Source organism: Protopterus annectens, chromosome 4.part1 (assembly GCF_019279795.1).
Source record: "Protopterus annectens isolate FY-2018-M chromosome 4.part1, PAN1.0, whole genome shotgun sequence".
NCBI classification, from domain to species: Eukaryota; Metazoa; Chordata; order Ceratodontiformes; family Protopteridae; genus Protopterus; species Protopterus annectens.
In genome coordinates, this window is record NC_056734.1 from 914,402,930 (window position 1) to 914,417,889 (window position 14,960).

General features: G+C 35.2%; 1 protein-coding gene across 1 annotated transcript in view; it reads left to right on the forward strand.

Annotated features, from left to right (window-relative positions):
- Nucleotides 1–14,960, forward strand: part of LOC122801341 (mucin-19-like) — a 938,154-nt gene that overhangs the window by 270,283 nt on the left and 652,911 nt on the right. The window contains exon 16 of the mRNA XM_044070881.1: nucleotides 7,876–8,133. Within this exon, the coding sequence (XP_043926816.1) occupies nucleotides 7,876–8,133 (258 nt within the window). The remainder of the gene's footprint in view (nucleotides 1–7,875; nucleotides 8,134–14,960) is intronic.

The window sequence follows — 14,960 nt, forward strand, 5'->3', positions numbered from 1 at the left end:
GTAGTATTTTTGAATAACACCAGTAGTTATCTGAAGTTTACCCACAATGTTAATGTACAAGGTATAGCTTATCTGGACACTTACATATCAAGCACACCCACAGGTTTTAAATCACAGATATATCGAAAGAACACCTTTTCAAATAACTGTTTGGATTATAATAGTTATCATCCAAGGAAGATGATGAAAAGTATTTATAAAGGACAGTGTACAAGAGCAGCCAGAATGACCTCCAGATATAATGACATGGTAAATGAACTAAATACCATTGGGTCATTCTTTGCAGAAAGAGGATACCCCTTACACATGTTGGCCGATGTAAAGCAGTATGTATTAAATGAGTGGGGAAAAAATACCAACCCATATTAGGGAAAGGACTGTCGGCATTGATGAATAACAGTGTAAAAGAGGTTAATCAGTATAGGGGAGCATGTATAGGAGAGCATGTGTATTAGAATATAATCCTAAAGTACAACAGGTCCAACAAATACTTAATAGGAATTGGAACATCTTGATGACAAATAGCAAAATTAGGGAGACAGTGGGTGAAGGACCAGCTTTTGTATATAAGATGGCATGTAACTTAAAGAACATATTTGAAACCTCAAATAGGGGGATTGAGAAGAGACTGCATTACAGAAACACCAAGAGATGTGGAAATTGTAGACAATGTAGGTTTATATGGGAAGTAGAAAAGGTTACATTGGAAAATGTGAATAAGACTAAAATATATTTTGGACATGGTAATTGTAATACAAAAAATATTATACATATATGGCTAAATGTATGATTTTCCCCGGTTTCTATATAGGGAAAACCAAGAGGCAATTTAAGAAAAGAATATATAAACACACATATGATATAATAAGGACCCGCGGTGGTGGTGCTGTGGTAGCATTGACGCCTCACAGTAAGACGCTGTCCAGTTCGATTCTCAGCTAGAGCGTCTTCTGCGTGGAGACATGCATGAATGGGCGTACCTTCATTGAAGGTTGTGCGTCTGGGCTGGTAACTCGGCACATAAAAATCAACTACCAATCATTAGCAGACCGGAGTTCTGCTGTGGTGACCCCTAACTGGGAAAAGCCAAAAGACACAACAACATATGATATAATAAGGAAAGACAAAAATAATGCATTGTACAGACGTATTGCTCAGAGTGGAGAGACACATACATTCAAGTTTGCTATCCTTGAACAGGTAGATGTGGGTCCCCAGGGGGGTAATAGTAAAGCTGTGTTAAGCAAAAAAGAAGTAAATTGGCAAATGTATACTGAAGACTCCAATGAACGAGGGTTGAAGGAGTATATTACTATTAAACCCATTTTATTATTAAAATAGTGGACGTTCATTCAAGATAAATATTATTGTGTAAAGATTGGTACATAAAGCATTTAATGGAACATGAATATGAATTAATTGATTTTATATTATTATTATTATGTTTATAGTAACCCTTTATTTGTCATATTTGTAGACAGTAATTAATTGACTGAGTTTTATATTTACACTCATAGCTACATATTAACATATAAAAACAAATTTTATATATTTTTTATATTTTTGGATTGATTACTATAAATTGTAGTCACGATGTTTTGGCACCATTTTTAAATGTATTTAATGAGTGATGTTTAGTTTATCGGGCATTCTGAGGAAGTCCACATTCTGTGTGGATGAAAGTGCTTAATTCCGAATTTTTATTGCAATAAAGCATTGGAACTAAGAGCATTCTCTGTTACATCTTTTTACAGTGTAACCTTTGTTTTTTTTTCTTTGTTGGAATAGTTGTTGATTATGCTGAATAGTTTCTTTTAATGAAGTTTGGCAACAAACTAAGTTGTCCTGGGGCATCTTCATGGGGAGGGTTAGGTCAATGTCAATATTAGATGGAGTTATGTGGTTGAGGAGGAAGACTTAAATGGAGGCAAGGATAGTTGGGAGGGAATGAGATAAGGATGAGTGGGGCTTAAGAGATTTAGTCTAGTGTAGCTGGGTGCGTAGTCACATTTTGGCGTGAACTTGCTATTGAATTGGATTATGAATAGTTGTAATTAATGAATTTGTTGAACAAAGCTATGTTATGGAACTCTAATAAAGGTTGTCAAATGTCATTTGGTGTGATGTGTTTATTGAAGGGACTGGGGCAAATAGTGTTAAACCTTTTACCTGTACAGTTGGGCAGCTAAAGAAAGTGACTTGTGTTAAGAAGGAATGGTACCGAGTTCCGTTCTCCAGTTCAAAAGTATTATTGATATGACTTTTGACTAAAATAAGACAGGTGGTGGCATTTCAAAGAGGAAAACACATGAACAAGTGAAGGACCATCCAACTTTAAGAGAATTAATTTATATGTTGGACAAAATTTTGTATAAATTTGAATGCTTACAGACTGAGAACAGTTACCTTAGGGAATGTATCAGTATTCCTCAAGGTTTGAGAGTGCACAAGTTTCCATTTGGGCAATTGTACAATGTGCAACGTCGAAATGATTGAGGATTTTATAAATTACTTTGACAAATGTGGTTTTGACTTAATAGCAAAGATGATCAGGCAAAATGGTCTGGAAGTATATAAGTTAACGCAAAGTATATTAAATGATTTATTGTTCTCTGAATATAAATTTTTATATGAAAAATTTATGGTTAATGTGGATAAAAAGTATCAACATTTTTTTGTTAAGAAACAGGGGAAGCTTGCGAGGAATACCAAACAGTACTCTCAGAAAAAGGCATATGCTATTCCTAATTTACAGGTTGCAAAAAGGAGAAAGGGGGTTGCATTTGCGGATAATTGCCAGTCACCATCAGTACAAACACCAGATTCCCGTGGTAGACGTAGTAGGGATTTAGATGAGCTAGATTCTTTTTCCCACAAGCCACATGATTTTCATCTACCACATATATCAGAGAGATTGACAAACAGATCTCGACAGGCATTAGACTCAAGGTAACACCAGCATTTTTCTCCAAGGATGGACAACCAGAAGTCGGGGGGGGGTTGAGGAAGAAGTAATACTATTTAGTAATGAAGGTAGTATAAGTACCTATAAAGGTTTTAAGATATATAATTATACAGAACTATCCCTTGTTATGGAAAATGTTACCTTATTTTTGGAAGGATTTAAATGTATTCCTACTGGGAAGGCTGATATAGCTGATTATATCCTTGAGTTGAAATTATTTACTAGAAAATTGAATTTTGAGATTTTTTTCAAGGAGCAAACAAGAACAGAAAACAGGCCAATTAACGCATTACACTCTAAAATGTATAATACCTTTAAACTCCTCCCCCCTTTAAAAGGCAGTAGTTGAGGACATGTATAAATTGTTCTCATCAGGATAAAAGGATTTTTCAAAATCTTTCAAGGAAGAAAAAGGAAATTTTAAGTTCATTAAGGAACAACAAAGAAATACGACTCATGAAGCTGGATAAAGGAGGAGGTATGGTGTTATTTAAGGTGGAAGATTACAACAATGTTATGACAAACTTATTGTATAACAATGTGACATATTCCCCCATATAAAAAAAAACAAATTTACATTGCATACCAGTGAAGTGATTCTTATTTAGAAGAATATCTTTTGGAAAATCAGATAGATGAGGATATCTACCATTTCCTTTGTCAACCCAACCCCATCATACCAAACATTTTTGGGATCCCCAAATTTCACAAAAACATGCAGACTCCCCCTTTTAAGCCAATTGTATCTGCAAAAATATTGAAGACCCATCTGATAGCAGTCCTTATAGACAATTGGGTAAAGGAAGTAGTAGAAAGCAGACCACATTTGATAAAGGATATTTGGGAAGATTTGGGTAAATTAAGGCAAAGTATATGGAAAAGAGAATTAATTTTTCTAATCACGGAAGTAGTGGACCTTTTTTTGTAATACCGAAAAGGGAAGGGATAGAGTTCTTTCGGAATATTTTATATCAGAACTCTTTCCTACCAAAGAAACTAATCTCCATTATAGCTGTTTTTTATGGAATTGGTCCTTGAGAACAATTTCTTACACTTTAAGGGGGAATATTACCAACAAACCATGGGCATAGCAATTCGCACAGCTTGTGCTCCGGCATTTGCGAACATTGTTATGTTAGGGTTGGAAAGGGAACACTTTTTTAATTGTCCCTTTGCCAAGTATTTACATCTTTATGTCAGGTTTTTGGATGACATATTTATTTTGTGGGATGAGTCTGTGGAGGAGATCATTATGTTTGTAGGTTATTTAAATCATTGTGCCAACTATGTTAGATTTACCCATTGCTGGAATAAGGAAAGTATTAGTTATTTGGACATCTCTATTTCACATACAGCTGGTGGATTCAAATCAAACATATTTAGAAAGGAAACTTTTTGTAATGGATATTTGCATTACTCCAGCAATCACCGATATTTTCAAAAGAAAAAAAAAGGGCATGCTATTCGTATAGCTAGGATAACATGTGATCATAGGGATTTATGGAATGAATTTATGAAATTTAAGGAGACGTTTCTCACTAGTGGTTATCGTGAAAATATGCTTGACTGTTATATTAATGAAGTATATTAGGCATGGGGTGTTAAGTTTAAGCCCATGTTAGGAAAAGGTATGGAAAAAATCAGGGAAAGTTACCCAAGATGTTAAGCTTGAGAATGCATTAGTCCTTGAGTATAATCATTATTCTAGTGATATTAGAGGTATTGTAAAAAGGACCTGGAATATTTTTAGGGTGAACAATGACATGACTTGTTAAGGCATGAGCCTGTTTTTACATATAAAACTGGGAACATTTTTAAACAGCTCTTTGAGGACAATGCATGCATTTTTATATTTACCAATAAGGGAACTGCTCCATTTGGTAGCTGCAAACAATGTTTTTGTAATAAGGGAATGTAGGATATTATTAGATAATATGCTATGGAGTAGGGCAGTGTTTCAAAATGGGAACTCTGGCACCACCTAAATAGTTTATCTAGCCAAATGTGATGGCTGTCTGGCTTTCTATATAGGAAAGACCGAGAGAACATTGCAGACAAGACTATATGAACATGTATACGGTATTACTACAAAAAATGAAACAAGTGCTTTGTACAAACACTTTATAATTTGTAGTAATTTCATCTGATTTACTGTTGGTATTTTAGAAAATATAAAAATGACCCCTAGAGGTGGTGACTGGAAAAGGTTATTGTTGAAGAGGAAACTGGTATGGCAACTTAGGCTGAACGCCACACTACCTCCTGGCTTAAATGAACAAGTTTCACTAAAATATATCTTAAATGAGAGGGCAGATTGTATATAAAACAAACTTTTTATTCAGTTATTTATTTGTGAGCATTTTACATGACAGATGGTAGCAAGAGAAAAAAAATGGTGTATTTTATCATTTTAAAAGTGTTTTGTTTTGTGATACTAATTGTGAAATATAGATATGTAGCAGTTTAAGGGATGTTTTAAAAAAATGGTACTTCTTGAATAATTACCTCACTTAATTAATTAATTGTTGTAATTAAGGAGGGGTGGAATTTTGTGAGGGTATACTCTATATAGAGTGATGTAAGTTGGTATGTATATCTGACGAAGTCTCAACTTAAGGGACAAAAGCGCTTATTATTTTTGGATGTGTTATATTAATAATTTGGCAGCCTTTTAACCTGCCCTTGCAGGTGAATTGCACTTTTTTAATTTGGTTTTCACTGTTTTGATATGCTATATCAGTCATTATGAGGTATAAAATAAGTAAGTTATAATAAACAAAGAGATGTAGCAAAATAATGTGAAGCAACGGCATGATAATACAAACATAAAATATTAGAGGAATAAGATTGAGGAAGTGAAATATCAGACTGTAGCTATTTTAGGAGATGCAATATATACATATTTATTCATGGGTATATAAGCACACACACACACACACACACACATACACACACACACACTCACGCGTGCACACACAAATATACTTACTGACTCATATGGGCTTGTTAAGGGTTAATTGTAGAGGGAACATCAGTTGTTTTTAGTTCATTACTCAATTCTTGTTTCCATAAAAGATTTTTTTAAGAAGAAGCTTGCACAACAGTGGTGGTGAAGGACATTCTCCTTACTTCTACTGCTGTACAACCCCAGATACAGGACAGGGATTAGTGCATGTGGCTGGGGGGATCGGGGGGGGGTCTGACCTTCTTATAAAATTTTGATAGTATTCTTATTTTTCTGTAACCAATGTCTTTGCAAAAGCAAGGTTGTGGAATAGCAGGTTATGAGAGTTTCACCTTTTCCGTACTGTTGTGTGATCTCAAAGTCAATACATTTAATGAGGATACTGCCCACATGTAGGTGATGCAGGAGACTTGCAGCTGGTAAAACCCCTGTCCTTGCATTTTTATAATGTACCCGTTTTGTGTCACTTGGGATGTTTTCAAATGTTCCAGACAGTGGCCATCACCACTTTCAGACTTGTATCAGATGTTATAGTTACAGTATGACACTTTTAAAAAAAGTTCCCTGTTCTTACCTGGCGATGACTAATAGTCTCTGAGGATTCAGAGCTTTTGTAATGGATTTAACTGGATGTATTCTGTTCAGGGAATCAAAAAACAACTCCTCCAGCTCGTGATCCCTGTGGGAAGCCAAAAATCAACTCCAGTGTGACTTTTTGGGACCTGACATCACTGTTTTACCAGTGAATTGAGTTGTTTTTTTCAGTTGAAAACCTTGTATATTTATAGAGAGACACAGACAGAAAGATATGTGATTTACAAAGCCTTAGTTTTCTTCTTAAAAGCCTTCAATCAATCCATTGGTAGACAATGATCTATTAGTTTTACATCTGTCCTATTACACTCTGTGGCTATCACTATACATACACCTTACTAAGAATCCTTTCCTGTCCCATCCTACTTTTATTATCTTTCACTTGAATGTACTACATACATTTTTTTGTTGTACTGCATTCTGACAAGGGTGTAGCCAGGCAAACTCTGTATATGCTTATAAGTATGTTTTATTCTGACCATATCTTGTCTATTTCAACACTAAAATGCATAGAATGTTTAGCACTATGTAAATGAATGTTTGTGCTATTGATGTATAGAAAAATAATCGTTTGAATGGAATATCCCTAAAAATAGCTTTCGGTATGGTTAGAAGTTGAAAATAAAATATCCACTTCCCTTATGTCTGGAGGTTGCATTTTGAGTGTTGAGTACATTTTTAAAAGGATGGTTGGGTGGGTGGGGGGAACAGCATTAGGTCTGAGTACAAAAAATAACTTTTTGACTGCAAACCTACATTCTGGTTACTTTGTAAACAAATCTGCTGCTGACTAAAGAACACATGGCTACCCACTGGAATCTGTTTCCTCAGGAATGCATCATCAGAAGGTGGTGCTTGATGTCATGGAATCAGGGAGTAATTGGTCAGCTACTCAGCATGCAGTAAACAGAAAGATCAGTTTATTAAACTTAATAAATATATGTCCACTGAAGTAAACAATGTAAAGATATAAACCACACAAAAAGCTAACTTTACAAGATGAGGACATAATTATAACAAAAAGAAATGGTAAAAAAAAAAAAAACTTTGCACTTTTTCTATAACATGGCAAATGACAGATGCCAGAGTCTGAAGCCTTAGAAATCAATAAACTTGTTCATAAGAGGATCAGTGAGGGAACTCTGCACCAAAGTCAACATACAGCAAGGAAATACTTTTGCATACACTTTTGTTGTGAACTTTCTCATCGATTATCATAGGTGTGTGTGTGTGTGTGTGTGTGTGTGTGTGTGTGTGTGTGTGTGTGTGTGTGTGTGTGTGTATGAGCATGTGTGTGCGAGAGACATACCATTAGAACAAGATTAACAGCTCATTTGTTTCTCTTTCACAGAACCAGTAGCTGTCACCAGCCTAAATGTCACCTCTGCTACAACCTCTTCGATCTCCTTATCATGGGGTGCAGTACAAGGCAGCCAGATTACATACAGACTACAGGCTGTGGGGCCATCTAATTCATCCACTACAGTATCAACAACAAGCACCACTTTGTCAGGACTTGTTTCTGGTTCCAGGTATAACATCAGCATCATAGCAGTGGCTGCAGACAACGTAACATCATCAGATGCTGCTTCAGCTACTGCATATACAAGTAAGTAGTTACAGACCAGCTGCTGGGTGTATTATAAAGTGGAACTGGTAAGGCTATAGCCATCCTTCAAAAAATGAAGTTTACAAGTTATATGACTTCTAGTTTAAGTAAAATCAGGTTCAGAGTATTCACCTAGCAGTAAAAGTCTAAAAAGTGCTTAACCATATTTAGAAAATACAATATTATTACTGTTTCTTTAAAACGTGTCGCAATGCTCTTTCCTTAAAAAATATGTTTCAAATTACTTCATCTGTGAAATACTCTGCTTGCATTCTTATAGAATGACTCTGTTTTAAATGCATTTCTCATTAGGTAGTCAGTTATTCTTTGCTGTAAATTTACAATATCATCCCCTTCTAGACTTTTGCATACACTCATCATCATAACCTACTTTCTATCTTAGGATGGCTTTTTCTACCTTACTCTATCTTTTTGGTCTAATACACTCAGTCCATGATGCCAGACATTTGCAAAGGGCAGGTGTTTTGACATAATGTCCTATTTAAATACTTTTACACCTATTGAGGTGTGCTTTATTTTTCTAGTGTCTTAATTTTCTACCAAATGTTTTCTCATAACTTTTTTTTAGTTATTAAATTTTCCCTTACCTCTGGATATATATGTTCACTCCCCTGTCCTTCCACCTCTCATTGTATTTTTATCCTCACGTGTAGTATTATTTTATGTATATCTATAAATTTTGTCGACATATTAATGTAGTGACTCAAGCAGGAAAGTATCATGTACCACAAGAGTGAAAAACTAGATACATGGACAAATGTGACTAATATCAGACAGCAGCACTCACTTAAGCTGTTCATTCCATGACATAGTCATCTGAATAAACTGTATACACCAGATTATAGGTTTTAATAAAGGCAGGTCAACTTGTCTGAAAACAGTGACTTGTCAACTAACTTCCACCATTTACCTGTACATTTCTTACCGTATAATTATGGATGTTTCACAATATCAAATATTTTGATTCTTTTTACTGTATTCATTTTGCTAGTCAGGTAAATCTACTTTTAGGTTGTCTCATAATAGTTTACTTTCATAAATACTTCTGCAACAATAATACTTCATTATCAATCATGAAGCACACTTTGCACCCCCAAACCTATCCTGTCTCCCATTTCATCAAATAAACTTCAGGATGTGTTATTACACCTTCACCTGAGAACGAATGACACATGCTCATTTATAAAAGCATTGCTATGTCACAGCTGATGAAGCTCGTGTTTCTCGCAACCCACCTGAAATAACAGGAATAAGCATTTTGTCAACAGGGCAAGGGAACCTGCTCCCTGTCCTTGGTGGGGCTGCAAAGCTTGCACAGTCACAGACTTATGTACTCTATGATATCATACAAGTGGAGAAAGGCTAACACAGTGGTCTTCCAAGCATAATGTTCCCAGTCTATTTAAGAGTTTAGCTTCCTTATCTTTCAAAATACTACTTACAGCAAGTTGTGTTAGATAGCCAGAATCCAGTAAAGCTGGTCATTGAATACCTGTAGGAATAATTTTTGCAGGTGGGATTTGCATCTCAGTACTTTCTCACACAGCTGTCAGCTTGAAATGATTTGCATCATACTTATCTATATCTACTAATGAGAGAAGAAAAAACACCAGATGTCCAGGACACAATTTTTTCTGCCAGCAGTGATGCAGTTAGAGCAATCTGGGTATGGAGATACACACACACACACACACACACACACACACACACACACACACACACACACACACAGCAAGTAACTGGATGTGTAAACTAGTATCAGTGCTTTTTGTACGCTTTAGCAAGCCACAGCAATGATGTCACTGCATCAGCACAGAATACTGATTTGGTCCTGTTTGCAGAAAGTGGTAATTAAACATGTGTCTAAGAGCTTACCAGATCCAGTTCACTCTTTTAACTTTCATTGAGTGTACAGCAGTTTCTCTAAAACTTTGCATGAAAACCAAAAATGTGAGTGTGTCATCTCTCATTTTGTATACACCTTTAGGGACCACCAAGATCTTAACTGTGTCTTTATAGAAACAATACGATTTCTCCAAATGCTAACTCTACAAATACATTGCAGAACATACGGCATACAGGCCAGCTCTGAGGCATAGGGAGATACATCCTAGATTATATCTAAGCTGCGTGTGCTTCTAGCAGTAAACTTGGTGTTCCAGAATCTGGCTGGTGAAAAGATGCATTTGCTGGAGAATGGAGTGCTTATCTTTATCTATGGGGAAGGGGTATAAAGTACATGTGTTGATTGTGGTCCCCAAGCTTGAATTCCTGCTTTGGGTTGAGGATTAGCAAAAACATTTGACCTTCAAGAGGCAGAGTGATTCATATCATGTCTCTCACTGAAGCAGGTAACATGTAGCATACACATGCTCATTGCACAATGTCTCTGCACATTTTTTTGGATTTTCCAAAGTAAAATTAGTGAGATTTAAACAGAGACCCTCATTCCTTTAGCAACTGAAGTCACCACTTCAACATCCTTCCCAGCTGTGAAAATCAAATAGGATAAAGTTTTGGATGAAATAAACAGGCTAAATGCATGTAAGTACAGTGTAATGATGGCCATTGAGGGATCAGGAAGCAGAAAATGTATTTCATAGCTGATTATCTGTGATGCAGACTGTGTGAACCTAAAACTTTGTCATTTAGTACACCTAGCAGTGTCAATGTGCTGCGATGATGCCCAGTATCAATGAGTGCAGATGAATACATCTCAGATTTATCTCATTTACAGATACAAGGACAGCTTTACACAGTATCTGCTACACATTATGGAAGACATGTGCACTCTGAACCTTTGAATCTAGCCACATGATAAGGTGTACTGTGATTCAAAGGAGTAGAAAAAAGTAAAATCTAGTTTATTGACAAATTCCTGTCAACAGTTAATATGGGATAAGTAAAAGTCAACAGAATATGGTAAACGCATAAGAAGGTGTTGAAGAACAAATAAGTGTATATTTATCAGAGCAAAAATAACAGAAGATACTGATAATATGAGTTCTCTGACACCATGATTGCTGATGTTGATGAAGGTAAATTAGTGTTTCTTATTTGTCAGATAGGCACATTAACTGTATTAATTTGTGTCTTGAAAACAGATATAGGTACATATCAGACTGCCATAGCTGATACAAAGAAGTGATATTACAACAGTAACTGTTAATCAGTCATTAAACACAAGAAATGAAACATCTTTGAAAGGGCAATATGAAAATATTTGATCAGGAAACAAGTGTTGTATGACTTTTTTTTTCTTTTACAAACAATTACCATTCTAATTTTTAAGTAAGGTGGAAGGCAGCCATTTAAAATCTCATCAATACTATTTGATACTTGTATGTTTTTCAATAGTCAAAGCCCAGGTCCAAATGCCTAGTGGCAATCAGACACTAAAATTCCTTCCTAGCAGAAGATAGCCTAGCTGTCCACAGGTTTTCCACATAATTCAAGCTATTCCAGTCTGCTGGTAGACCTGTCCATACTTTGGGGATTGTCAGTATTTTGATTTGTAGGACTGAAGCATGTAAGGGGGAGATGGCTGTGGCAGCTCAGATACACTTTGTCGTATTGGTAAATGTGTGTTTGATATCAACAATGTGGTGTTTGCAGCATTCACATTTAACAGATTCCTTAGAACCACAAAGCAAGATATCCACATGGACAGAAAACACCATGAAAACATGATAAAACATAAAGAATGTATCTATACTTGAGCAATCTTAAACCAAAGTTCAAATAGCCTTTTGTTTCATCTACACAAGCTGTCCCATCTTTTTCCTCCTTGGCTAACATCTTTAAGGAGTATGAGAAAAAAAAACAAACACACACAACAGTTGTGTAAACAGTAAATATATCAGTTAAAGCAACTAGAAACAACAGGTGAAATATCGTCATCAATATAATAATTAAACAGACATATAAATAAAAATATTCAAGCACAGTCTTTATTCAGTACATAAGGTCTTGAAAAATTGCCTTTTAAAATTAACTTATATTGTGAATAATTCTTAGCATCAAATTCTATCCTGTTATTTATTTCAACATGAACAAGAACAGAGACTTGTTTTAAATGCAGAATTCCCATTCTGACAAATAGCAAAATATTGGATACATACCTTTACAGTTTTTGCTTACTAATGTCATTAATACTTTATTGTAGATTGGTCTTAATGGTATGAGATATCTGATCAGTATCACAAATTATAATTTTAGAATTTTATAACTATATATTTCTATCATTAACTTTAACATTTTTTAGTTGATCAAAACTATTTAACACCTTATTGGAACTACAGTAAAAATTGCAGTGGTATGTACCCATTTGTTGTAAACACACTGAGCATACTTATGTCAAATGAAATAAACTATGCAGTTCTTCAGCCTCCTACAAGATATGTTTGCAGACTGATGGGAAAACATCATATCAATCTGTTTGACACTGCGACACACTAAGATAGAAATAAATTGGTCAGATTATTGTGGTCAAGATTGTGTAATAAAGCATGTTTCACAATATACAGACGACTGACACTCCCATAAAACTAGAGAATAATGTATTTAGCTACTAGTAAAAATAAAAATCTACACTGCAGCTCTGGACATCTTCATATAATTCAGAATAAGGCAAAATAATCTGAGATGGATACAGCAACTAATATATATGACCACGTATAAGCTGGATTTCATGTTCAGTATAGGTTACTCATTAAATGTAGACCAACAACTCCATATAATGAGAAATAAAAAAGTAACTGTACATTTATCATCTGTAACAGTATTTTTAGGCAGATAAATTTAAAGGCAACTGATTTACAAATGTTATATAATGTGTGTATTGTGGGGTCACCACTAGAAATAACAAGTTGTCTGTATATCAGTTTACACGATGTATAAAACCTAATTTCAATACATCAGTTTCTGCTGTAGTAGCCCCATAAAAATATTGATGTATACAACTCAAACACTACCTTCTTAAGACCTGGTCCTGCCCTTGCCAAGCTCTGACCTGATCTCTAACTGATTTCTTCCTAAATTCTACTTTTGATTACTTTAAGTTTTTCTCTCTTTTTATCTACCTTTCTTTCTTGCTCTTTGCAATATATATATACAATCAATGTTTCTTGTCACTATTACTATTGTAATTTTTAGTTTTTGTATTAATTACTGTTTTTCTTTTTTTTTTTGCATGTCTGTTATTGTAATTAGAGCTTTTCTCTTCGGGTCTTCACTGAAAATGGGCCTTTGGCTCAGTTGGCCCAACCCAGTTAACAAATGGTAATAAATAAATAAATAAATAAAAAATATGACCACCTATAAGCTGGATTACGTGTTCAGTATAGGTTACTTATTAAATACAGACCAACAGCTCCACCTAATGACCAATAAAAAAAAAGTAAATGTACATTTATCATCCATAAGGCAAGTTATGTGGCAGATACATTTAAAGACAACTGATTTACAAATGTTCTATAATGTGTGTATGTGTGTATTGTGGGGGTCACCACTAGAAATAACAAGTTGTCTGTATATCAGTTTACATGATGTATAAAACCTCATTACCGTAAATTAGTTCCTGCTGTAGTAGCCCCATAAAAAGATTGATGTATACATTCACAAAAGCTTTACCCACAGCAGTACAGCACAGCTTTTAAATCAGCTACCCATTACTATGAGAATGGCTGGGAATGGTGTACAGAATGCTGCAGCTCAAACAGAATACACTAAAGTTAGTCATAAACTGTTACTATAAGTCATTGATCAGAAAAAGTTAGAGTCTCTGGACAAACTTTATACTCTTACGTACGCTAACTATATATATCCATCAACCACCTGATTTCCCACATTTTCTGCTGTAAGTATGAATAATCTGTTATTTGTAAGTAACCTATCAATATACTGCAAACAATGAGGAATGATAGATTATCCAAAGTTTTCTACATACCTCTCAGGGCACATTTTAGCCTAGGAAAAGCTAATATTATTTCACTTTTATGTACAGGAAGAAAAATATGTGCAATGATTCATTAATCAGTACTCGCACTAACATAGTCATAAATCACATAGTTTAATATCCAAATAGTAGTTTGCCTTTTGTGTGTCCAGGAGTTTGATATCCTACAACATTAGGAACTCAGATGAGTTGCTGTAGTTAAATACATAAATCAAATAATGCAGCCAACAGTAGGCATTTCTGTTTTGTGTCTCTTTTGACGGGAATTGTGGATTATTTTAACACTCACCTTGACAGAAAATGTAGAAATTAGTTAAGATTTGGATAAGTATCACTTAGCTAGGGAAAATGAAGCTGGCTAACCTGTCATGTAAGTTGGATCTGTTTGCTGTATCTGATTCCTCTGCTAGTTTACTGTAAGTTTTATAGTGTTGTTGGTAACAAAATTATTCATTATAGGTTCATAGGTTCATAGGTTCATACTAGGCTATCTGCCCTGGGGCAATTATAAGCCTAGCCAGATTCTGTATGGCTTACGCCACCCCTTGATTTGAGTATACTGTGCCCTTTTTAAGGTTTAGTTTACTGTGCCTCTGTCTAATAGTGACACTGGAGTAATCCCTGGGACAAACCTACGATCCCCCATCCACCTATCGAGATTCTTCTTGAAGAGATTCAGTGAGGTGCTCTGCCTCACATGAACTGAAATTCTATTCCAGAGCGAAGGGAGCCTCTGGGTTATGAACCTGTCCCTGCAGCAAGTTCTATTTATTTCTGTGCTGAGGTTCAAGTCCTTCGAGCGTGTGGCTCTAAGGGATTTAGATTTACTGAGGTGGAGCATGTCCATTAA